Here is a 26,432-nt window from a genome sequence, read left to right on the forward strand (position 1 = left end):
TCACACACGGGCTGATGCCAAAGGGACCACCTCAGCCAGAGGGGTGGGTAGAGGACTGGGCATGGGTGAGGTGCGGCATATGGGGCATGTAGGGTGCAACCGCAACCAAGCATCCACACACTTGAGATGAAACAAGTGCCCACAATCTGGCAGCAACCGTAGCATATCACTGTCCTTATAATCAGCAAGGCAAATGGAGCAGCAGGAAGCAGTAGTGTCCTTTTTCTGCAGCTTGATTTTAGAGTAGAGAAGCTTGGGGTAGCTCAGAAGGGTTGCTTCATCAAGGCCAGCTTCTAAATCAGGCATTGGTTGCTGACTTGGAGGGACATGGACATCTGGAGGGTGGTGAGACGGGGGAGAGTGATGAGGCCTGATACAGTAGTAAGAGGCGAGGGTAATGGTAGTGATGAGGACAAGGATACCCACAGAGACACCGATGCCATAGCCAAAGCCGTTCATCTTGTCCGAACCAAACATCCCAGAAGATCCAACAGAAGTTGTGTTCATCGCTGCTGCTGCAACCTCTGAAGCAGGGGGTTGATTCAAGTACAGGGGTAGTAGCGGTGGTGGGGGAGGTGGTGGTGGAGGGGGCTGGACAAGGAAGAACTGGTCGGCCATATGTCTTGAGGAATGTGAAGGTGGAGAAAGTTTTTTTAAGGGAGGTAGATGGTCAAAGGTTTTGGAATGTCAAGGGTGGAGGATTGGTGGAGATTTGACAAGAAGCAAGCGAGGTGAACACAGCCTCTTGAGGAAGAAGCATCCAGTGCAGTTTCCCGTTTGAACAAAACCAGCATTGATCCAGAGATATACATACATGTATACAGAAAATCGTTGACCTTAATAACTTGATGACAAAAATAACATTAATTAATACTCCACGTCTCTCTCAGACTCTCCTTTCCCTGTTTGAAAACTTCACTGGATGTTATTTGTCATTTAATATTGCCTCGTGAATTATATAATCAGTATACACATGACATACGTTTAGGGAAGTGGGATCCATTGAACCCGGAAATTCTGCTAAAAAACATTTAGTGTGTGGCTCCGTGAATGGGACCCTTTCTAAGGACCAACCTCATGAATGGGTTTTCGCAAAACCCAGGCTTCTGACTTCGTCGCTGCATCTTTTGCTCTCTCACTCCGGAAGGAATATATTATACTTTTTCTTCATTAAAAATGGAAATCTTCACATACACTTGATTTGAAGAACATGAACAAGCATGGCAACTGGAGTGCTCGGTGCACTCCTCTCTTTTTCTTCTGGAAGGGACGCGTTGACATGTTCTGCACGTCTATTGCTATAGATGGTCTCTCTGTAATCAGATATGTTGTTGACAAGTGTACATTTCCAACTTGGCAATTAAAGATGAAATTGCTTTCCACGCAGTGAAGCAACTATGAATTTTTCCTTCCCAAAATCGCCGTTTAAAATCAATAAATCATGGTCAGTGAATCAAAGTGAATTCTACTGACTTGAACAAACGAAAAAAAAAAAACAGAAAAAGAGTAATAAAATCCTCGGTTAAAAACCAGAAGATGGAGAAGAGGACAAAAACTGTTGTCAACTTGTCACTGACATGAAGCAATATATTTTACCTCATAAGTTGGGCAGCTTCTGTAAATCAGGAATAGAACATGCCTGGTAGATCCCAAAGAACTTGTTCATAGGTTGACTCCAAAATGCACTAGTTCTATGAAGAACTATAATCTGAAGTTACATATTTTGCTCCAATAACAGTCACCAATCCCACAAACCCAATATGTTTCTCGGATAAACTGGTATCTTACTCGTGAAATACCCTCAGGATTATTAGCAAAGGGAAGGAAAGTAATATCCCACTCCTATTTCCTACTATCTCTCATCTCTTCCATGCAATATTGTCACTCTGAAATATCACTGAGTTTGCTATTAGCGGGTTCCGTACCAGATGAGCAAGACTCAAACTTAAATGCTTGTTTATCACTAGTTAGGGATCAGATCACATAAAAACTGTCAGAACTACTTTTTAACTCTGTAGACAATAATTTAAATCAGTCCACACCAAAGTCTCCTTTGTCTCATGCACATCCTGACACTCTCCCAGTATGTATGCCAAAGGAATTTCCCTAACGCAAGCCAACTGCAGCCCTCAAGCATATCCAACGCCTGGTGCTTACCAACTTAACAACCACGTTGGAAGGAATGTTACCATTCAGCTTACTAAAAATAACGCCAGAAGCTAAAACCATAGGCACTTTCTTATGGCAATGCTTACTATTATGAAGACATCCATATAGAAGTTACTCGCCTTTCTACCACTCTTAAAGGTTTGTTCTTGACCCATGTACTTTTGCCATGAGATACCAGCTCTTACAGATAAACCAGCATTCATAGGAACAACGTTATGCAAATGAATTAATAAAAACTTCCTAACAATGCCTAGAAATCAACTTCTAAAATTATACGAGAGAATAAATAACCAACACTCGCTATCACGCAAATTCTTTCTTCTCAGGTGTCTTAGTGAATATGTCACCAAGTTTAAAGTTTATTTACAAAACTGTTTACAATTTTGCCATTCATAGTGGCATCGTGGCGATCAACTTTAATATGATTTGTTCTTTTTGTAGAAAACCAGGTGATAAGATATTTTAACCAAGAAAAGGAATTTCAGACATTACCAAGGAAGTCTAGCTTGAATAGTGAATATGCCACTGAGCTAAGGAGGATTCTAAAGTAGGTCCAGCTCCTGATGCTCCAATTCCATGCTTTCCTAAAGTTTTCAGGAGCATAAAGAAAGTAGTCCATTGACCAAAGGCCTTCAAGATTCACACTCAAACATGTTTCCATTTGTGTTGCTTCTTCTGTTTCAGCCTATTCCAGATTGACGAAACTATTATGCTTTCTTTGGTGAATATGAAGTTAAAATTGTTCAAACAGAAACAAAAAAGATTAAAAAAATTAAGAAAGAAGAAAATGAAACTAATTGCACTTGACCCTAAAAGTTTGAGAAGTTGTACTTACCCTCTGAAACATCAAAATTATAGTGTTTGATTAAATTTATTCTGTAGTAAAGAGGCCCACGAAGGAGCCTTTGCATAAACTAATGAGAGTTTAGTGCACTTTAAAAGTAGATTACCTGGTAAAAATGAACATAAAAGTGAATTACAGTGTCATCTACCAAAAGCATTTTTTATCTTAATATACGTAATAGAAAAAGGAGAGAAGACGAACAGAGAGACGTGTATCGCAAGGAGAGAAGGTCAGAGGAGGAGAGCGAAGAGAAGCGAGCAAGGGAATAAAAAGTAGATTACCTGGTGAACATAAAAGCGAATTACAGTGTCATCTACTTTACCTAACAAAAGTACTTTTTTTATGTTAATATACGCAATAGAAAAAGGAGAGAAGACGAGCAGAGAAACGTGTATCGCAAGGATAGAAGGTCAAAGGAGCACAGAGAGAAGAGAAGCGAGCTAAAGGAATAAAAACGAATTCAATAGCTAATGGGAAGAATTTAACTTACGCTCGTGCCGCATACTAACAGGTTTTAAGTCACTTTCCTCTTTAACTAAAGGGAATTAGGGGAGTTACGTAGTTAAGAGATTACCAAGGAGAGCAGATATATGGTTTGATATAATTTCATAAAACATTTCCTACAATGCGTTTCACGACTAAATTTATTCCAGTTTTTTTTTGTACTAAATTATTTCAGTTCCACAGGAGAAGATTTCAAAAGTTGCACAAACAATTAATAGTCATAAGGGTGACATAGCAATATTAACAAACACCAAATAAATTAAACTGAAGACATTACCAAACACCAAATAAATTAAACTGAAGAAATCTTGTCTTTCTTTTCTTTCAGTGTTCAACAAAAAATGACTCAATATGGTCTTTGAAAACATCAGAATTCTAAGCATGCATACAAGAGGCGGCCCTGCACACTGGTCTATAGGTCTCTAACCCTACATTACGATAGGTCCCTCTATCGACCAGTCGTAATTCAGATTGCTATGTGTCCTCCTTCACATCTCTGCTTCTACTGCTGGGCACATTGCACCCTCTGTGCACCTCCACCATGGGGATCATCATCTTCATCGTAGGCCTCTTGAGCATGTGCCTGTTTCCTGCGCATCTCCTCTTCTATATTCACATCATGTAGAGTAGTCTCCTCGCACTCATCTAGCTCCATGTCCGTAAGCTGGGTCGCAGTCCTCGGAGGCAAAACGCTCTCCAGAGCCTTGCACTGTTCTGGCGACAACGTATCTGGAAACTCCACCGTAAAGTGGATGTAAAGCTTCCCTTTCATGAAGGGTCGCTGGTACATTGGCATTCCTTCGTCATTGATGGCCTTGAATTGATCTGCATCACGCAACAATTACTATCACGAAACGATGAACGACAACTAACTTGCTAAATAATGGGACAACGTTGTTCACAAGACTATTTTACTTACCAGGTTTAATAACTTCACCAGGTTGGGATTTGATTAACAATTGTCTATTGTCCAAATGAGTCAAAACAAACTTGAAGCCGCATAGCGCCTCCGTGAGGGAAAGGGTATGCTCTACAAACAGGTCGTCACCCTTTCTCTTGAACTTGGGGTGTTCTTTCTGTTGTAAGATAAAGACTATGTCACCTGTAACGGTGTCGGGCTGCAAGTTCCAAGGCACACACAGCAAAAGCAACGACATGAGCACCCAAACATAGACAGGATTCACAATGATTTAAAGAGATGGGAGCATACTGACAGAAAAAAGCATTTAACCAAAAACAAGGAAAGATCAATTTACCGCTTCATCAGCTTCTCCAGGGAAGGTGATTTTCTGACCGTTTTGCATACCCTTCTCCACGTGAACTTCAAGTACTTTCTTCTCCTGAACAACCTTCTCACCTTTACATTGCGGACAGCGATCCTTGTCATTAATAGTCTCCCCTGTTCCCTTGCACTCATTGCAAGGATGTTGCATCTGCTGTATCATTGAAGGGCCCAAATGCCGGATAGACACTTTCATTCCAGACCCTTGACAGCCGGCACATTTCATTGATGCACCTGATTTTGATCCCTTCCTGTCGCACATGTAACAACAATTTATATGAAGTCATATGTACTTGGAAACGAAATGTCTAACCATTTCCAGTCCAGGCCAGCTTACCCTTTGCACTTGGAACAGATCACATTGCGAGAAAGTGAAAGTTTCTTGGATGTCCCGTTGTATAGCTCTTCAAGAGACACCTTCAGAGGATGCATCACATCCTCTCCTCTCCTCTGCCTTCTGCCCCTGCTGCTTCCACCTCCTGGTACATTTTATCAACATACACGTTAATGACCCAGTAATCAAGAAAAAGACACAACACCGACTTGAGGAAACCAAAAACTAAAAAACTAGCTAGATATTAAATCTTTAAAGGAAATAAATAAATGGTAAGACAAAGAAAGAAATAAAACAGGCTCCTCAGCTGACACATAGACTGCAAAAGAATTGCCAGTTACCTCCAAATGGGTTGCCCCCGAAGAAGGATTGGAATATGTCAAATGGGTCGTGACCACCACCACCTCCACCCATGCCTTCCTTGAGAGCATCCTCTCCATACTGATCGTATATTTCACGTTTCTCAGGATCACTCAGTACCTCATACGCCTGGGCCAGTTCTTTGAACTGCAAATCCAAGAAGGGACAAATTAAGTCACTAACACTGAGATGACGAGACAATTACGGTATTGAGAGGAAACGGAAGCGGTCGTAAGAAATTTAAATTGTGTAAGAAAGAAACAATTGACAGGAAGATTCATAACAAGTCAATTGTAAATTAAACAGAAGACTCGCAAGACAGACAATATAAAAAATTCCACCTTTCCCCACAAGAGACCTCTATTCTTTATTTTTCTTATTTCTCATCTGATTTTCTACTTTTGCGTGTAATGGTAAGAAATTCCGTTCGTTCATCAAAAGAGGACAGGTACAAATAGGAAAAATAATTCTACAAACAACGGATAGTCTGTGTTTGTATGTATATATATATATATGACAATTAAACTAACAAACTCACGAGTACTATAGTATTAAATTACATTCTACGCATTCGTAAACACCGTCCAAAGAAAAACACGATAATTTCCCTGCAAAAAAAGATATCAGACAAGTATTTAACAACGTATCGACTGCAAACAAGAGCTCTCAGAACACAGGAGAGAAGAAATCCAGAAACACAAGTTCACAAATAGAACAAAACGCTCCCAGACTCGAAAACCAAACACAATTCAATGGCCAGAGCCTCCATAAAGCTTGACATACATATAAAACCACGAGATCTATAGAGATAATCGACCAGATACGAAAACCACAAATAAAGCAAATTAAGCAAGAGCCAGGAAAACCAGAAGGGTCTCAAGGTATTGTTACCTTCTCAGGATCCCCTCCCTTATCAGGATGATTCTTAATGGCCGCCTTCCTGTACGCCTTCTTCAAATCATCCTGCGAGGCATTCTTAGAAACCCCCAGAATCTCATAGTACCTGGTGCTATCACTCTTCTTAGGCGGGCGGCCGAACATCTTGTCCGAGCGATTTCAATCGGATGATGCTGTACGGAGAGGGGAAGGGTAGATCTAACCCTAAAATCTCAGTCGACCTCTACACAGCGAACGAATTCCCTCTTTATACTCCTCTCGGAAGCGCTCAGATCGATCGCAACGAAACAAATCAACACCAAGTATGGGAAAGTAAGGGAGGGAGAACACCGACCACTGTCGTCGCCTTCAATAAAAAAGCCAAGATGCAGGCTGGTCAGAATTTATTTATATAGAGGACTCGTGAAATCGTAGATGAGATTGACGGTCAAGATTTGTTAGAGGCGACAACGACGCGTTGCGGACCGTCGATGGGAGCGGACCGAGACGAAGAGTCTGGAATGCCCGTGCCTCGTTCCGGATTCGAAAGCGAGTACGGCCGTCGATTGCTAATCGGACAGACGTGGATGTTGTTCTAGATGGTTCGACTGCTAAGAGAGGAAAAATGCGTGGCCTGGAAAAGTGGTTTCAGGCTCTAGTGGAATCAAGGAGACAATAACTTTTCGTCAAATTTGGGCGACCATTATGGTGGCTCGCGGGAGTCCGAAAGTCACATGGGCACGGGGTCGGATTTTGGAGTAATTGCGATTTGGCCGACTCGAAAACTCTAAAACAAGGGTTTTAAATTTTACCCTACGGGTCGATATTAAAAAAAAAAAACCGGCCAGGGAGGAGATTGGTTTTACTGAACTTCAGTTAAATGCAGCTCAACCCCACCCTAATTCAATATATTTTATAATTATAAATATTTAAACAAATAAAACATTTAATTATTAGATTTCATTTATATAATATAATACTTCTATTTACATTTTAAAAAACTTACAATACTAAATGACTAGTAATTTGGGTCATGGACTGAGGTAGGAATAAGTGACTGATGTTGACAGCGTGGGGAGGAAATCGGGTTGAGGTCGAGGTTTATCGGGACAAATTTTATTGGGTTTTTTAAAGAAAGGGTTCGGGATTCATAGTTAACTACGGGTTTTTAAAAACTTGTCCCGACTCAACCCGAGTTATGCCCACCAAAAGTCATAGTAGATCAGTTTTGATTCTTACTTCTAGTTGCTTCGACAAGCTATCAACCTAACTGGCCTCTCGAGATTGATGTGATTTTTAACAGAATTTTCATATTATTTCTATGATTTAAAATAAAATAAAAAATAGATTTGTATGACCATGTTAAAAATAAATCAAAACTTTTTGCGAGTTGTATATGTTTTTCTATTTTTAAATAATTCGAAATTTAGATGAATTTTTTGTTTTTTAAGACAAAACATAATTTAAATATATTTATAGTAAATTTTTACTTAGCTGGACCCTTTCTACCGTCTTTCCAAATCTCGCATGTATAGGTTTCTTGTATTTCTTTGGAAACAAAAACAAAAAAAAGGTATAGCCAAACCAAGCAAATCTCGTGGACTAAGGGTCGGTCAATTCATGTGACTTGTAAAATCATGAATTCTCAAACTTGAACTTCAGATGTAGAAGTTGATTTGTGATCGTTTGAATTCAACTTATTAGGCTTGAAGTGGAGTTGTATATGTAAATTTGATGGTTTTGTTTTTTGCATATGGAATTATTCCCAACAAATTTAAAATTGGAAAGGATTGCACCCAGTTTTTTTCTTCTTATAAATGTTATTTTATTTATAAAATTATTTTGGTATTATTATAATTATACCATTATCTCATTTTTGGCATTAGAAAATGTACATAATAAATTGTATGCAAAGAGTCCAACATTTAAATGCAACAATAAAAGATAATTTACAAGTAATATGAGGTCGTGTTATAAGTTATAACAAACTCTAAAGTTAGTGATGAGGCATTGATTTTAATTACCTTGTGTGGCCTGCTTGATGTTAGGATGAACAAATTTAGATTTCATACTTACGTCATGTCTCTAAAGTAAAGATTTGTAAGGCAAAGTCTTTTTCTGATTGGATCATGTCACATGAGAATAACAAGTCAAGTAACATAGAACTTCATGTTATGCAACATAACTCTTCTAATAGTATCTTGTGTCATTTATTTGGTAAGATTTATGTCCCACTTTACATCAAGATGATTTGGACCATTTAATCTTTGATTGAAATACTTGATGGATAATCTTATGAGTTTGATTCACCTCTAGCAATGCACCATCTTGATCAATCGACAACTTAAATTTAAGTTAAAATCTTTAGTCGACCATGGGTTATCTGTGACACTGCAGACTTTTATTGTTGGTCAAATTTCTATGTTTTAACTCCTAATTGACTACAAGTTGGCTCATGATCATGGTCTTTTAATTTGTACCACATTGGTCTTTATATTTTACCTGTTGTTGATTATCAATCAAAGTATTGACATTGGTTGACTATAATTGACTATGTTGACAAAAGGGTTAAGCCCTCGCTCCGACTTTGATTCATACTCAGGCATTGCCCAAAATGTTTAACTTTGACCAAATGTCTAATGTTGGTCAAAGCACAAATTTGACTTCAACCATTAGGTGGAAATCATCACGTTGACTAGTTTGATGACCAAATTTTAATATCTACAATAGTAAAATTTAATAAAATAAAAATAAAAATAACATCAATAGCATAGGATAATAAGTAAACGTAGAATAAAAATAAAATTAGAAATAATTCAATTCAAATTTGATGGTAATAATGAAAATTAGAAAATATGATATCGTATGGTAACATTTGAGACTATAATATTTAAAAAGTTGTTGTTGAAAATACCCATTATATAGTGAAAAAAATTATATTTTAAAAGAATACATATAAATAATTTTATTTGGAAGTATTATATTTAAATAAGTCTGTATTTGACAGCACCTATTACAAATGTGAATTTATTATCATGGTCAAGTCACCAATGTTGATGGCTGTTGGAGTCATTGCGTACCTGCGTTGGTATAGTTTTTGCCTACGTAGTTGAATAGTAATTCCTTGGACAGCGGAGACATTTGTGTAACGCCCATAGTCCGTTTGACTGAGCTTATACGCTAGCCCACTCCCCGGTGGATTTCGCGTCGAGTCAGGCACATATCTGAATCGCCCGAGGGCCGACGCCCCAGCTCTACCCGGTTTGGGAAGTGTGCCGCTGGCTCACAATAGCCTCGACCAAGTCGTTAACGAACTAGAGTGCCGACCGGTATGAGGTTTGCCTTCCCGGTTTCGGAAGTGTGCCGCTGGCTCACGTTAGTGTCCAGCAAATCGTTAATGAAACAGAGCGCTGACCGGTATGAGGTTTCTTTTAATCAGTTTTTGGGTGAACGTGCTGAACGCGTACCAGTAGAATCGCCGCTTCGCTCTCTCCCTTATCAGTTTAGGACATTGGATCCTTCTCCTTTTACGTGAGAAATACATAACAGAGACACTCAAGGCTGCACAATCCAAGGCAGAATAAAAGAAAAAGCTCTTGGGTCTTTTTTGGAACTTTTTCTCCCATACCTGGAAAACCGAGATGACGATGAAAGCCAAACTTGGAGTGAGTCAAAACGCGGATTTCTCTCTCAACCGGCCTTAGACCCCCAATTTGAGATGCCAGACAAGAGAGGTTCAAAATTTTACTCGTTCCATGTTTTCGCTTCTCCCTTGGTCGTCGGCTTACTCTGCTGATTTCCCATTTAGCATTTCTCCCCGCAAATGGACTGCTCTTTCTCATCCAATGAGTTGTGTTCGTCTCTCGAGTTTCCCCTTCTCTAATTGCGTTATCCGAAACTTGGATTTGATTAGATCCAAGTTTAATTTCAATTTTGGAGTTCTTTTGATATGATTCATTTTCAGGTCTTGGTCTCTCTTATTTTTAGATTGTGGTTTTGTTTGTTGAATTGGGTTGTCAGTGTTTCTGCTTTGATCCGCTCACTTACGGAGTTGGACCATCGCCACAATGTAGTGTGCTTTTGTGGTAATTAAGATACGTATATTTGCAGTTTGTCGTTGTTTAAGGTGTACCACTTCACCACTCCACTTGTCTGCAGAAATTATTAATGCTCTGTGGCAAGAAGCATATGAGTTGAGTCATTTATGCATTGCTTCCTCTTCGGTTTTGTGTCGGTACTTGAATTTTAGATGATACGTAGTCCACTGTGCTCGTATGGTCTGGGGCCGTTCTGTAGGCTTAACGGGTTTGGTAGTACGGCACGTTCCTATGTATTTTTGGGTGTGCATGAATTAATTTCTCGTTTAAGGATCACATCTGTTACTTCATAGAGCTGGTCAAGTGATCTGAAATCTACTGTTTTGTGCTTGCCTTCGAGGAAACTACAGCATAGCATGTCGAATTATTGAGTGCTTTTGTTTTCGAAATCATAATCACTCTGCCTTATTCTTTTGAATATGTTTGTCATTAGCTATAGAGCCAGAAAAAAAGTGGCCCAATTTTTTATGCCCAAGAAGCCTGATTTAGTTTGACAATTACTTGATAAAACAATAAATTAAACTGCTAGAGGTAGACTTGTTTTGTTAGTTAATTTTTAATTTTTTGGTCCATTTCCCTTCCCATTTCCCTGTTATTGTCTTTTGATGCAACCTGTTTCCTTCTGATTGAATGTCTCAGTAGACAAACTTGTTAAAATGGATGCAATGTATAGGGAACTGTTTTTTGTTTGTTTTGTGCTATTTCTCTTGAGAGATGAAGTATCAGCTGTACCAAGAAGAAACAAGTACAAAGTCTTTGTTGGGATCTCTGTCTAATACTAGTGAAATAACATTGTCAAAAAGTTTCCCTTGCAAGTTTTCTTTAAACATAGCAACTTCTATGAGAGAAACAAACACTAAACTTTAACTCTATAGAATCAGGAAGGTAATATACCTCTCCGCTACATTCGTAATTTTCATTCGTTACAACCTTAAAAGGATCATTCGTCAATGATTTTTGCTTGGCTTCTTTCAGTGTATTTCTCTCTATCTATGTTACTCTCAACTGTTTTCTTGTTTGTGGTTAAAAAGGTCCACCAATCTATACTTGTACTTGTGCTTCACATTTTAGGCTAGTTATCTGGGAGCAAGAGTTGGTGTGAGAGGATAGTCCTACAATGGTTTGAGCATAAAACAACGACCCTTTTATTATTAGTTGGAAAGACGTCTTCTAACTTAGGTTAGTCATTTTGGGGGGACCTAGATCCAACTTTCACATGGTATCAGGGCCAACCCATGCTAATCTTTGTTTTCCATGTTACCTTTGTGTTTTTTTTTTTTTTTTTTTGTAGCTCATGTGTGTAAGTTCTCCATGACTTCAGCTTGCTTGTCGGTTTTGGGATGTTGGTGGGCAAAAAAATCCCCAATGTATGTCATACATGTGCTCTACATCTCAAACGAGTTGTTTGAGAGTGAGAGTTGTTCTGTGGAGAATAATCTAGTCTTGATAGGGGCTTGAAAAGATCTATGCTTATTAGTTGGGAAGAGGACTTCGAACTTTGCCTAGTAATTTTGGGATGAAACTGGGCCCAAACTTAACACTTTTATATATTACTTGTTACTAAACTGATTTAACAATAAACTTTTACTTTTCGTTTGATTAAAAGTTTCCTTCATGATATTGTTTGTTTCATATTTGTTAAATTGAATTATGATTTTAGTTAATTGATCTAAATGGAAGAAAATTGATCTAAATGATTTTAGTTGGTTTGTTTCATATTTAAAAAAGCCAGCTAAGCATATTAAAAAAAAAGTTAACTGAAACACTAAATTGTGTAATAACTTTCAATGTATTTTTCTTTAATTCCTTTATGCCAAAAAGACAATTGGTGGAGGGTTTGAAGAAAATGGGTAGTACTATCTCGACGTAATTGTTACTCATGTTCGAAAGACATTAAAGTCTGCATTGCTCCTGACATTTTTTAAAATGCTGCATTGCTCCTCATCAATGACATCTTCGTCTTGGTTATCCTTCACCATAGAAGAGAAGTTTAGTTAGTACCAATAAATGTGCCAGTCTTTGAGTGCAGGGCTTGTAAACTAGGTAAAACATCTTAGATCTGTTTTAATACATAGTTCAAATGTGGGAAGTAATACTTGCTTGGGTCTTCTCCAGTATAATGTTTGGGGTCCAGATTGTGTTGTAAGTTAGTTGGGATAAGTACTGTACCTGGATTTACTTAATGAGAGAAAAGATGCCTTTTATGTACTAAAAGCATTTTTTCTAGAAATAAAAGTTCAACTATGTTCCAGTATTTGTATTTTTTATCTAACAATGCCTTACAATATATGATAAAGAATTCAATGCTTTTTGTATTTGTCATGGAACATCAAACTTCCTGTGTTTACATCTACACCAAAACGGAATGGTCAAACATAAAAACTGTCATTTATTGGATTTGTCTCATACGTGCATTTTTTTTAAAGTTTTTAAGACTTTTTGGAGAGATGATGTACTTGCTGCTTGTTATTTAAGCAATTGGAGTGAAGAAAAAAGGTCTCTGTAGTTGTTAGTTGTTAAAAAAGCACTTTTTTGTGTGGTGATATATGTCAAGAAGTATAGATTTAAAAAAAATAAAATAAAAATAAAAGTTGAGAAGTATATGTGGAGTAGCCACTTGGTTAGAGGAGACAAAAAAATGTGGTGGTTGAAAAATGCCATTTTTGCTTGAAGCGAAATCCTTGTGCATAATTTGATGAGTTTATTGAGGTGGTGATGGACTTTGGTTTTAAGAGAAACCATTGATTCACTTTGTATTTGTGCTTGCTACTATTTAAGTTCACAATAGAAACAGTTTCAGTAGAAGCAGAAATGCAGGCTTTCTTGCATGCACCAAAGATTTATAAAGTTACATTGTTGAGACAATGTGTAGTTGATGGTGATTCAGCCATTGTTATCATCTTCATTACATCTTCCTTTTGCCCTTCCTTGAAGGCCTTTTGGAAGGCATAATCATTTTGTAGAACCACATTATGATACTAGCAAACTCTAGGCTGTCTTCCTTTCTTGAAAACATCTTGTTATAGGGAGTTCCCATCCCCTTCTTCATTCTTGCTTTTGGTCTTTGTTGGTGGGTGAAAGGCATGACCATTTTGTGACCATACACATATTTATATCTCAAACTAGTTGTCTGTGAGTGAGAGAAATTGTTGTGAGATAATAGCTTGCCATGGGTTTGGGCCTAGCAACGTCATACAAATATTTGAAAAGAAGTTCCACTAGTCATTTTGAGAGGAATAAGACTCAAATTAAGATGTTATTGGAATGAATTGAAACCACCTATTTTTGTTTAGTGTCTTGTGTGTGTTTTTGTGTGCCCCATGAGTGATGTTCTCTGTGTTTTTGCCCTGGTTAGGTTATATTATTAGGTTTGGAGGTGAGGGGGAAGGTTGGTGGGTGAAAGTCATAGCATCTATGGCTTTAGATGTGCTTCACATCTCAGGGTAGTTGCCTGTGAGTGAGAAAAAAATGTTGTCAGAGAATTGTCCACAGGTGTTTGGGCTTGGAAAGATCAATAATCCGAAGAGGTCTCTTAATCGTGACTGGTCATTTAGGGAGGAACTAGCTTAACTGCAACAATCTTGAAATGTTTGGGAGCCAATCTTCCTTCCTATTTATTTATTCTCTTACTAGAAAACTGAGTATTTAGAATACAAAGAAATTTATATCATTGGTGTCAGCTATTGTCAAACAAGAGCTTTTGTCCTCACTTTTTCAAACTGTTAGACTTGCCAAACATGTGCTGCTTTTTTGTCTCTATCCTCTATGTTTTTTATTTTTTTATTGTAGCAATTCCATGTGGTCATCATAATTTATTCACATTATAATCAACTTCTTTTGTCATTATTGATTGTAAATGGCTGATTTGTTGGGACCATATTTATGACAGGTGTTGATACAGTGTTGGTAAAGTGATGCTAAAGTGACAACCATCATGGGTGCATCTGGAAAGTGGTTTAAAACTTTGATTGGATTAAGAAAGTCAGAAAAGTCAAAATCATCAGAAAAGGGTGATAATGTGAGTTGTGACTACCTTGGATAGGTTTCTTTTCATTTGAAATGCATCAGATATTGGTGGTTCTCTGAACATGTTTCATTGAAGCTATTCACAGTAGCAGTATCCTTCTCTCTTATACTGAAAATATTTAAATTTTAAATTGGGTTTAAATCTGGTACTGCTGATACTTTTGCATTATTTAAACAATGAATCACTTTTATCAGTTTTGATCTGTTTACTGCCGATACTTTTTGCCATTATTTTATCAATCACTTATTTACTGCATTCTGCATGTAGTTGAATGATGAGGAGTTTTTTCCAAACCTCGAGTTCTTCACTTCAATTACCAGTTTCTGAACCTTGGTCTCCTTTCTTTTCTTGATGTGTCAGATTTGTAGGCATTTCACTTGTAATGAACTAGAGTACATATTTCTTAGAGCAGAATATCTAAGCATATAAGAAGAGGAATGGTGAAAATCTAGTATAACTATATTTTTTAATTTTTTGATATCTAAAGTGCTGAATAATATTGTATTAACCTCATAGTCTAGAGGCTTTCATACTATTAGAGAATAATTCAAACATTTTTAACAGAATTAATTAAAATTTCTTAATAAGATAATAATTTTTTGAAAAGATTCTAGGATCGTATTTAACCTTATATGTTTCCTCATCATTCCAAGTGAATCTGGTATTCCTCACATGGAATCAGGCCAATTATTCGCTGGATGGATTATATTGCCTCAGCCTAGGAGCTCTTTGAAGTGGTTACTTAATAGCTCAGGTTAAACTGGGAAGAAAAAATAGAAATAGAAACTTTGGGCTGAAATTGATTCTGAGGCTTCAACATAAAGAAAACTAAGGAAACTTGAGATCTAGAGTAGTAGAAGGAGAAGAGAGGAAAAAAATATGAAAATACGCACAATGAGAAGGCAAATTTGAGCAGTCACTTAGGTTTCATCTGATCTTATTTTATTAAGCCTCTTCATGTGAAAATACCCTGTTAAATGCTATAGTGCACAAACTGGGAAAGCATTGTAAATATAGTGATACTTGGTATTTGTATAACAATGTGGTATTTTGTAATGATGTTATTTTTTCATTGTAGGAGTATATTCTTTTTCCCACCTAAGAGAACAGTGTTTTGTTTTATTACTTGATCGTGATTTAATAGGCATATTTTAGGAGGGGAGGATGGAATTGTGTTTGTGTTGAGTGAGAGACTATTATGCCTCCTTGCACTTTTCACATTAGGTTTTTCTTTTTAATTTTTTTACTTAGGCCAACTACTATATGTGAATTTGACCAGTAAATTATTGCATTGATTATGTATTGAGAAAAATTAATTTTGCTTTCCGTAATTGCGATTACAATAAATTTCATTATCTGTATTTTTTATTGCTTTTATTTTTTAGCATCTCAAATAATTTCTTTTCTGACACTGCAGAAAGCAGTTTCCACTGGTGATCATTTTTTACATTGTAGAAAAAATTCTGTTGAGATTGATGGTGCTGTTGCTGAGGTTAATGTTCATCAAAATGATGCTCCCTCAGCTGGAGATGTTGATATTACATCAAGCTCCCATTCAGGAACCTCTCCTTCTACGTCAGTCAATGTTCAGATAGCTTCTGAAATTGAACTTCATGCTAAGGAGCAGAAGGCTGCCATATACGTCCAAACTGCCTTTCGAGCATTTCTGGTATTGACCCCTGTCTCTGCAACTATGGATCTTGTTCGTAGTTCCAATACAACAAAGATCCAAACAACTGTTCCATCTGATTTTTTTCACTATTTTAATCAGCTAAATTTGTTTCATAATGGTATCTCTTTCTTCATACATGTTTCTTTGTTAGAAAATCTAGCAGTTTAGTTGATGTTGTACTGTCTATCACTGTTATTTACAGCAATTTGTATGGGTATATGAACGTCTCAATATTATTGCACAAGTGGGTCTCATTTCTTTGGTTGCCCTGTTACTAAAGTTTCACATTAGAAACCCATCGTGTCATTTTTTTGGCACTGTTTATCCTTTTCTGATGATTGGAAGTGCATTTTTGGCAAATTCAGATCTTTAAGCCAATTTACATTGGCTAAATAATTCAAAGTTTTTGTGCTGTCATTCAAAAGGAATTGTTCTTTTGATTGCTCCGGTTTGGGTATCAGTCGTTCAACTTTTATCTGGCTTTCTCAGGCTAGGCGAGCCCTACGAGCTTTGAAAGGATTGGTCAGACTTCAGGCTCTTGTGAGGGGTCATGCTGTTAGAAAACAGGCTGCAATAACACTTCGTTGTATGCAAGCTTTGGTTAGAGTTCAGGCTCGTGTTAGAGCAAGACGAGTTCGAATGGCTCTGGAGAATCAGCTTGTGCAACAAAAGCTTCAGCAACAACTTGTACATGAGGTGCATGTTCGAGAAATAGAGGTAAATATATAAATCAGTGGTCACAATTAATGTTCAACTCAACACGACCATGCTTTCCCTAAATAACTAGCTCTTTGTTTAAGAAAGATTTTCCTCTTTTTTTCTGAATTGTCAACAAAAAGAGCTGGAAGATGTACTCCATGATGGGCTAACAAATCATCCACAGAATTAGCACTCTGAGCAGTATGAACCCACTTAAGTCTGTAAACTACAATTTCATAAAAAACATTAAGAAGTTGCCACGGAGGAGATTTTCCACTGTGGAACTAAGATACCACTATTGAAGAATCACCCTCAGTTACCAAAGGATCTAAAAATGTGCTAAAGAAAACCTTCACCCTTCAGGAAGGGGAGACCAATGAACAACACTTGAAGGTCAAGAATTTGAGGAAGTAGCAATGTCTCTCCAATGTATTCTTAAAACAGGACTTGAAAGATGATGAACCCCTGAAAACTTGCCCAAAAGTGTGTGTAATGAATAATACACTCAATAATACGTCCCATATATTGCTGCGGACTACAAAGTCTAAACAGTTGCTGCAAAAGCAAGTTGCCACAAAAATTCGCCCTTGAGTTGATAAGGGATGCTTTAAAAATTGAAACATAAATTCTGAAAAGGCCATTGGCAAACGGCGAAAAACCAAAAATTAATGACAAACCACCCGAACTGAGAAAACAAAAGGACACTAACTAAAGATATGATTAATTCATTCTCAATGCCACAACTTACAATGCAAATCTTCAATTGCCTGCACCCATCTAACAAGTTGATTGGCAATTAATATATTTCCTTTGGAGACACACCAGAGGAAGTGCTTTACCTTAGGAGGAGCTGGAATTTTCTAACATATAACCGAAGCTTCATGAGAGATAGGAACTGAAAACAAACTGGAAGGGCTGATCTTTCAAATTAACTCATCTTCACCTGAAAATAGCATGAAATGTTTATCCAATAAAGATAAAAAGTTCCCCATTTCAACTGCGTACGATGAAAACTGACTTTCCAAGCATTACTCACACTAACGAATCAGCCAAGGAATTAGCACTCTGAGTAGTGTGAATTGGCTAAATCTGTAATTGCGTACTCTAATGCACAATTTCATAAAAAATATTAGGAAGCCGCCAGGGAGGGATTTTCCTGAGTGGAACCTAGATACCACTACTGAAGAATTACCCTCAATCACTAAATGATCTGAAAATGTGTATGTTTCCAAAGATGAAGAAAGGTATGCATATATTTTGTGTGCAATCTGTACACTCTACTTTCAATCTTCAAAGAGGTCATTAATCTCTTTTAGCATCTTCAAAATGAATTCTGGATGTCCTAATAAGAAGTTTGTTACATTTGATTTGATCGGTGATGCAGGAGGGTTGGTGTGATAGCATGGGATCTGTGGAAGAAATTCAAACCAAGTTGTTGAAGAGACAATCAGCAGCAGCAAAGCGTGAGAGAGCTATGGCGTATGCTCTTGCACATCAGGTTAATATTGGGGAAAACCTCTTATTCTGAAATCCATTTGTAATGTTTTGGGTAATGTTTACTACCTTTATCCAGAGGCTATTTACAATTATTTGCTATGTTAGTTTTAAGCTTTCGTGTTTCCCTGCTAGTGCTACTGCTGCTGCTTGGGTCTGGTTGATTGTTGGGTCTCACCTCTACCCCAATTTGAGAGTGAAATATTTGTTATTCTGGCCCTAACTCAGGCCAATCAATAACCTATTGAGAGCCAACCTCAACTTTGGGGGTCATTTCTTAACCATAACCTAACCTCAGCAACGTGACATCTTGAAAACAGTTCTACCTCAAGCAGACAAATGGGACATAATAGAGTTTCACATATATTACAGTAAATAAACTATTTCTAACAGAAAGTACATAATATTTTTGTATAATTTTGGAATTTATCCCCTAATAACCACTCTGGTATTCAAATGATGTTCTACCTAATTTAGAAGATTTAGATTGCAATTTGGTACGAGAATTCCATCTCTGTCTTGGTTATATTCAATTTTTATGAAATGCATTCTAGAGGATTGCTAATTAACGTGTACCTTCAAGTAAAATTTTATTTGCTAGATATGGCAACTTCTTATTGGGTGGCTATCACATCAGAAATGTGTAAATAGGTGAAAAGGTATTGGGAACAACAAAAGGAAGAAGAGAGAAAGTAATCTCCAATCAAAGGGGCATCTTGGTGAAGACTGTTACCATTGGCCCCTTATATCTGTTCTGGTTTAGATTTTTTTTTTAATCACGGTTTGCAATATTCTATTATCACAAGTAATTCTGTGTTCTACGTGCAACTCAGTTCTCATTTCACTTCTCTTGTCCCCTCTCTCTCTCTCTCTCTCTCTTACTTAAACCTATTTCTGAACTTCACTTTTAATTCTTTTCAACTCTACATTAAAAATGTGAAGTTGGGTCCAAGGCCCATCCCAAAATGATTAGCCAATTTAGGAAGCCTCTTTCCTAACTAATAAATTCAACATCTTTGTACTCACTAATCCTTGTGGGACTATTCCTTAACACTCCCCCTCACGTGTAGGCCCTCTTTTGTGGCTCGACAAGTGGATAATTTAGGTGTAGGTTCTCTTTTGTGGCTCTACAAGTAGATAATTTAGGTGTAAGCCCTCTTTTGTGGCTCTACAAGTGGATAATTTAGGTGTAACCCCTATTTTGTGGCTCTACAAGTGGATAATTTAGGTGTAGGCCCTTTTTTTTGGCTGTACAAGTGGATAATTTTTAGGTGTAGGGCCACATATACTACCCGCTTTGATACCATGTGAAGTCAGGTCCAAGGTCCAACCTAAATAATTAGCCAACTTAGGCAACCTCTTTCCCAACTAATAAACTCAACGTCTTTGTACTCACTAATTCATGTAGGACTATTCCTTAACAAAAAAAAAAAAACTCTCAAATTCATTGCTTTATTTTTTCTGACTAAAACCCATTTCACATTACAACTGTTTCTCATATTCTTTTCTTGGGCAGTGGCAAGCAGGATCAAGGCAGCAGGCTGCACCTCAAGGCTTTGAGCCAGATAAAAGCAACTGGGGCTGGAACTGGTTGGAGAGATGGATGGCTGTCCGTCCCTGGGAAAACCGATTCCTTAACATAAACCTCAGAGATGGAGTGACGGTTTCTGAGAATGTGTCAATTGAAGGAAAGAATGAAATAAAGACACAACTCAAACCTCCAGGAAAGAAGCCTCTACATACAAATAACTTGAATCTTAAAGTGGTACCATCCAATTCGGAAGGTAGTGGCTCCTCATCTAGCAGGTCCGTGAAAGTCCTTAACCCATCTGGTATAGTATCAGGTAAACCAAAATTTAGGACACCACTTGAGCAGCCACTTGGGGAAGCCAGTTCAAGACCCACTTCTGTGGGTCCTCGTTCATACAGCAATCCCAGGGAGAGACCAGCAAAACTGGACCCAAAATTAAAGAAGCGCTTATCACTACCTGGCAATAGTAAGTTTGTACTTCATTGATTGATAGTTTTCTTTGTAGGATTTGATTGGCAAAATTTGAGTACCACTATTTTTACTTTAGTACGTTGGGTTTTACAATATGCAAAGTACTGAAGTTCATCTCATTTCTTCTAGCTAGACCTTGTTATTCAAAAGCATTTCAAAAGACCAAGTTTGTCTTTTTTATAGTACATTGTTCTGCTATCATGATTGTTTATTTATTATCCATGTGACATGTCCAAGGGAGCTCTTTCTGTTCCTTATTTATTGAGTCCCTGTTATTGTGCACAGAAAGTTGAAGGTCAATGTGTTTTCACGAGTGAAAGTGACTTAAAACCCATTATTTGGCAGGGAAAGTTTGAGGGTGAAAATGAATTATTTTACTTGTTCTTATGAAAAACGAGCAAAAGTGAATTCACTCCCCACGACTACTGAATTCACTTTCACTTGCTTGCTCCCCCTCCCCCTCTCCACTTCATTTTCCATTGTTATATATTAACACAAAAAAATGCTTTCTGCTGCACTTTTCATTGCGTGCACTAACACAAAAAAGTACTTTCAGTAGGCAAACTATTTTCAAAGTATATTAATCCCCCTTAAACGTATTTCTGTTATACTTAAATAGGTGTCGAGGTACAAGCTTCCAAGACTCTAAATGGAACTGCAGCAAAAAAGGCACCTCATGCACAGAAGCATCTCAAGGAAAGGACCGGCTCAGGAGTAGGAGGGAATTCAAACTCAACAACTATGGTTTCATAGCATATTGAACTGAAGACATGGTAAAGTCTTCATACTTGAAGAGAAAATCAGTGTGGGGGATGTGGATGCCACAGTGTTTGTATATAATCTTATTTGTAGATTGATTGTTGGAAATTCTTTGTTGGTCTAAAGTGTTTGTACACTCCGGTCATCTTGACAAGGGAGGACTTGAATGTGATAAACCTTTTGATTCCCGGTACAATTTTACAGGCACTTGATGCCTCATGATCAGCTAATAAGATCATTTACTGCAGGATTTTACGGATCCTTTTTTTTTTTTCATTTATTTCCGGTGTGGTACGTAGTTGATTCTATGATTGATGCAGAACTCATGTTTTGATCCTCCTAAAAGCAGAGTTGGAACTTGGAAGTTCTAGTACAACCGTTGCGTACATCCCAATAATCTCACTTTTCTGAGCGTGAAGACGTGACAACTAGGGGTGGCATCGAACCGAGCTGAACCCTAAGAACCTGCTTATGTTTGAACTGAGCTTCGAGTCAAGCCTCGTCTCGAGCCTAAAATTATTATCGAGCTTGAGCCCAAAAATTTTAACCGAGTTTGAACCGAGGTCTAACTTCAATATACATTTAAAATTTTTCAAAAAATATATATCAAATAAATTGTATATAAAATTATGCATACATTTTACATAAAATTGGGCATAACCTATATATATATAATACATATATAAGATTGGGCATGACCTCTACTTAAAATTGAGCATAATCTATGTATATAATACCTATATAAAATTCGGCATGACATCTACTTAAAATTAGGCATAATCTATATGCATAATACCTGCATAAACACTCCACAAACACTCCATAAACACTCCATAAAATTGTCTATACATTCTATAAACACTCCATGAAATTATTTATACACTCCATAAAATAGTCTAAATACTCCATACACTGCATAACATTACGAATAAACTCCATATAATAATCAAACACAACAAAATTAAATGAAATATCACTATCAATTTACAATCACCCAAATAAAAACTATAAATCCATTATAAATTTATAAACTATAGTTGTTTCTCTTCATGCTAGAAAATAATATACATCTTTGCATGAGCAAAATCTCCACCTATGACAAAAAAAAAAAAATAGTTATTGTCAGATAAAAAAATACTTTTCCGCTACTAGTTACTTAATGTCGTTAAAAATATTAAAATTACCATGATGAGAAAAATATGAAAAATCATGAAGCTGGTAGCATTATCTCTACAATCTTCTTCTCAGGCTGTAATCATAAAACATAATTTTAATAAATAAAACTAAAAAATACTAAAAAATATCATAACAAATAATTAATGAAAAAAATTCACCTTTTGATTTTTTTTTTTACACCGTAAAGAGCCCGAACCCAATCACTGCCACAAATCAAAGCTTGAACTTTATTTGGTGCCAAGGAAGAACGATATGAGTCTATTACTAAATGTAGACTTTGAAACTACTGCGGATATGAGAATTAAGGGGAGGGGGGGGGGGGGGGGGGGTGTGGTTTAGTCAACAAACTTAAAATTTGAAGTTCATCTCATCTCCTGCTTCAAATTTATTTCATTCGGCTACATGAAATTCAAATTCAAACTTGGTATTAAGTGTGGACAAATTCATGTACACTGAAAAACAGTTTCTAGTATTAGTATCCCCAAATGAGAAAAATATAAAAAACAAGAAAATAAGTAACTTATAATAGTATACTTAATTAAAATATAATACTTAAACCTCAAATTAGGTAAAACAAACATGATTACAACACGAATAAGTAATTTAATGTATAATTAAAATAAATTAATATCAATTAATTAATTAGATAATTATATTATTTAATGATTGCAGTTTATTGTACATTAATACAATAATTATGTGAGCCAATTAACTGTGCATATGATTAATTATAAAAATAAAATATATAAACATGAAAATTTGATCAAATGCTAACTTTAGCACACTATATTTTTACGTATTGTTGCATCATCCGGAGGAAAAACAGTACTAGAGGTGGTTAGGGCTGACAAAATTGCATTGTCCAGAGGAAAAACAGGCTGAGAATAGGATATGTAAGTTTTTTTTTTTTATTGAAAAGTTGCACGTTAATTTAAAGGAGCTGATTTTGGATATCGAGCTCGGCTCGAGCTCGAGAGATACCCAATACCGAGCCAAACTCAAGCCGCCGGCTCGGTTCGAAGCCACAACCCTGCCTCCTATTGGGCCTTCGTCTATGATATGTAGCTTAATTCTATTTCATTTATTCTCTATGGAAGGCAAACAAGTAAGTATTTGACATTAGTTATTATATACAGGATGTATCTTGAAGCAATCGGCACCTTTCGTTCATGTTGCTAATGATATTAAGAGTGCATTGGGCCTTTGGCTCAATAATGGGAGAGGGTTTTTAGTGTTTTGGTTTTTCAAGATGTCACGGATTGTGCATAGGGCACATTGTCTGCAAACCCCTGTTTGCTTGGCTGATCGCCACAACGATCAGTGTAGATCGACACCCAGCGGAAAAACAAACGGACCCGCCAATCTGTTGACAGGCAGATTGCACCAGTGATGGAGGTTTTCCCTTGTGATGAATTAAAATAATTGAAATGTAAAACAGAGAGAAGCAAATGAAAGAAATAGTAGTAATGATGATGTTGATATTTTCCCTTTCCGTTTTTGAAAGTGCCCAAACTTGACGGGGTTAAGTGTAACAGCCGACCAAACGGGATTCCAAAGGTTGAACGGCGTGAACCGCGGACTCAACAGAAGTAGAAATTAGTTGAGAAGGGACCCACTTTTCTTTCGTTTCTTTTTAGTGATTAGTTCCCATCATAAATTAAAATTGAACAAAAAGGGATTTTATTTTTAATTTAACACATCGGGAACAAGAAGGCTAGACAGACAATCCCTATTCCCTCCTCCCTGTCTGATACAAAAGGCCGCACTTTCACTACTCTCCTTAGCCCTTCTTCCCCCGTTTATCTTCTCTGGTTTCAAGCTTCCTCGTCACTTCCATTTTCGCTTTTCCCCCTTTCTCTGCTTCAGGCGCTGAATCGCTCATACCTCCTCTTCCCTCTCGTTTCACTCTTGCATTTCACTTTTTTCTTTTTTCTGCTCTGTTGATCGGCATCTCTTTGGGACTTCATAATTGGTATGTTCTCTTCTTCTTTTGCTTATCTTGTTTTTTATCGTCTTGTTCATCCACCCACTCCAGCTTGTACATCAAACTGCAAAAGTTCTGATTTCTTTGCCCCTCTTTTTTTCTTTTTTCTTTTCTTTGTTCTCTTTTTCTTTGTTTCTTGCAGAGACAGTGTCTATCTTTTGATTCTGCTAGTAGCAAGACAAGACAACCCGGATAAATTTTGAATCTTCTTCCTTCACAACCAAGATTTTCTTGTTGTTATCAAAACTTTCTCTTTTTCTTTGCAGCTTCGTTGTGAAATCCCAAATCCCCCGTGATTGGGGCTGCTCACTATGTTCTCGACCCCGTTTGTGCTCTCATACACGCTCCTCCTCTCTTTGCCACTCCTTTTTCTCTTGGCTCCGCGCATACTCCCCCCTCGCAATCTCCCGATCTCGATCCCGGACGAGCTGGACGACCTCGCCCTCTTCCGCCGCGCTGCAATCTCCGCTTCTAACCGCCCTTATCGTCCCTCCTCCCCGACCCCCAAGATCGCCTTCCTCTTCCTCACCAACTCCGACCTTTCCTTCACTCCTCTCTGGGACCGCTTCTTCGACGGCCACGAACGCCTCTTCAACATCTACGTTCATGCCGACCCCACCGTTCCTATCTCCCCTCTCACTGGAGTCTTCCGCAACCGTCTCATCGCCGCCAAACGCACCCAGCGGGCTTCTCCGACACTCATATCTGCGGCCCGTCGCCTCCTCGCGGCCGCGCTGCTTGACGACCCGGCCAATGCCTTCTTTGCCCTCGTTTCACAGCATTGCATTCCGCTTCATTCCTTCCATTTCGTCTATCACTCCCTCTTTGCGCAGCATCTGTTACCTCCTGCAGCTGCTTCTTCTTCGGAGTCTTGGACGGGGGCTGTGGGAGAAGGCGGGGGGCGGCGAGAAGAGCGCCGGCGGAGGTACCTCAGCTTCATTGAGATCCTTGCGGACGAACCGGGGCTGTGGGAGCGGTACACTGCGCGTGGGGATAATGTGATGCTGCCGGAGGTGCCTTTCTCCCGTTTCCGGGTGGGATCGCAGTTCTTCATCCTCACTCGGAGTCACGCGCTGCTGGTCATAAGAGACCGGCGGCTGTGGAAAAAGTTCCGGCTGCCATGCCGGAAGAGAGAATCTTGCTACCCGGAAGAGCACTACTTCCCCACACTACTATCCATGGAGGATCCAATGGGCTGCACCCACTTCACACTCACGCGTGTCAACTGGACGGGGAGCACGGGCGGGCATCCTCACACCTACGGTCCGGCGGAGGTGTCGCCAGAGCTAATCACCCGCCTCCGGAAATCCAATTCAACCTACTCGTTTCTCTTCGCGCGGAAATTCGCGCCTGCTTGTTTGAAGCCCCTGTTGGAGATCACGGAGACGGTGCTTTTCCGAGATTGATGCGGATGATTTATGCTACCAAGGTTAGACCCATCGATTGATTCATCACCCCCGTGAAATGATTTATATCCCAGTTGCAGGAATCTGTAACTAATAACGGGTGTAAAATGGTCACTGAATCTATTTCTCAAGCGAATGAATTGATTGATTCCATCGTTAGCCGTTGAGTTGGATTCTGCATCGCTTGCTATCATCGCAAATTTTTTATGATTCAAAGTTTTATAGGATATTGGAGAATGTCTGTGAATCTACTCACTGTCCTACTAAATGTCTAACTTAGTCTGTCCTTCCTCTGTGGCACTTCTTATTTGCAGGAGTTTTTCAGAACAAATGTCACCTGGGTTGTGAAGTAATTCCGAGCTTACAATTACAAATGTACAATTACAACTTGTGTTGGGCTGAGTCTTTTAACTTTATACGATTGTTTGGAGGTGAGAATGAGACTAGTGTACCAAACTCCATTGGAGACGGAAAGGAAGCTGATGGTTATGGACTAAACTCGACCTGACTCTCGATATGGGCGAGTGGCAACCACTCAGAGATGGGGAGATACAAAGGTGCAGACAGGCATTCCGTCTGCACTGTTATGAAATCTTGGCTCGCTATGTACCAGAAAACTGGCTTCCAACTCGCAATGTGCATATACATACATACATGTAAATGAATTAGAAAGAAGAGAGATCTGAGTACCTTTCTTATCCTACCGCAAAAGCGAGAAAGAAAAGATGGGTGTTGCTTTTTTCTTCT

General features: G+C 38.1%; 4 protein-coding genes across 7 annotated transcripts; 2 read left to right on the forward strand and 2 right to left on the reverse strand.

Moving 5' to 3' along the window:
• On the reverse strand, positions 1 to 507 carry LOC137935544 (RING-H2 finger protein ATL70-like). The gene has a single exon (XM_068780197.1). The coding sequence runs from the start codon at positions 505 to 507 to the stop codon at positions 1 to 3; it is 507 nt and encodes a 168-aa protein (XP_068636298.1).
• Positions 508 to 3,809: 3,302 nt separating this feature from the next.
• Positions 3,810 to 6,732, reverse strand: LOC137933917 (dnaJ protein homolog). Its single transcript, XM_068778027.1, has 6 exons — positions 6,385 to 6,732; positions 5,475 to 5,640; positions 5,137 to 5,278; positions 4,774 to 5,050; positions 4,437 to 4,635; positions 3,810 to 4,342 (listed from the first exon to the last, which is right to left on the reverse strand). Exons 1-6 carry the CDS (start codon positions 6,532 to 6,534, stop codon positions 4,020 to 4,022), a joined length of 1,257 nt encoding a protein of 418 aa, XP_068634128.1. The 5' UTR covers positions 6,535 to 6,732; the 3' UTR covers positions 3,810 to 4,019.
• A 3,128-nt stretch (positions 6,733 to 9,860) lies between these two features.
• Positions 9,861 to 21,370, forward strand: LOC137934292 (protein IQ-DOMAIN 5-like). 3 transcript variants are annotated; one of them, XM_068778576.1, is made up of 7 exons: positions 9,861 to 10,333; positions 14,356 to 14,484; positions 15,911 to 16,162; positions 16,655 to 16,882; positions 18,249 to 18,362; positions 19,875 to 20,355; positions 20,980 to 21,370. In XM_068778576.1, the coding sequence occupies exons 2-7, from the start codon at positions 14,401 to 14,403 to the stop codon at positions 21,111 to 21,113; spliced, it is 1,293 nt and encodes a 430-aa protein (XP_068634677.1). In that variant the 5' UTR covers positions 9,861 to 10,333; positions 14,356 to 14,400; the 3' UTR covers positions 21,114 to 21,370. The 3 variants fall into 3 exon arrangements, with proteins under 3 accessions (XP_068634677.1, XP_068634678.1, XP_068634676.1); XM_068778577.1 differs by having other exon boundaries at positions 9,861 to 10,223; XM_068778575.1 differs by having other exon boundaries at positions 9,861 to 10,103.
• A 2,651-nt stretch (positions 21,371 to 24,021) lies between these two features.
• Positions 24,022 to 26,432, forward strand: LOC137934443 (glycosyltransferase BC10-like). Of its 2 annotated transcripts, none has more exons than XM_068778774.1 (3): positions 24,022 to 24,267; positions 24,422 to 25,708; positions 26,000 to 26,432. In XM_068778774.1, the coding sequence occupies exon 2, from the start codon at positions 24,591 to 24,593 to the stop codon at positions 25,683 to 25,685; it is 1,095 nt and encodes a 364-aa protein (XP_068634875.1). In that variant the 5' UTR covers positions 24,022 to 24,267; positions 24,422 to 24,590; the 3' UTR covers positions 25,686 to 25,708; positions 26,000 to 26,432. The 2 variants fall into 2 exon arrangements, with proteins under 2 accessions (XP_068634875.1, XP_068634877.1); XM_068778776.1 differs by having other exon boundaries at positions 24,546 to 25,708.

The sequence above is a fragment of the Aristolochia californica genome, unplaced genomic scaffold (assembly GCF_029961685.1).
Source record: "Aristolochia californica isolate CCGP_79_NKW_82.1479 unplaced genomic scaffold, dmAriCali1.0.hap1 SCAF_6, whole genome shotgun sequence".
Taxonomy (NCBI): Eukaryota; Viridiplantae; Streptophyta; class Magnoliopsida; order Piperales; family Aristolochiaceae; genus Aristolochia; species Aristolochia californica.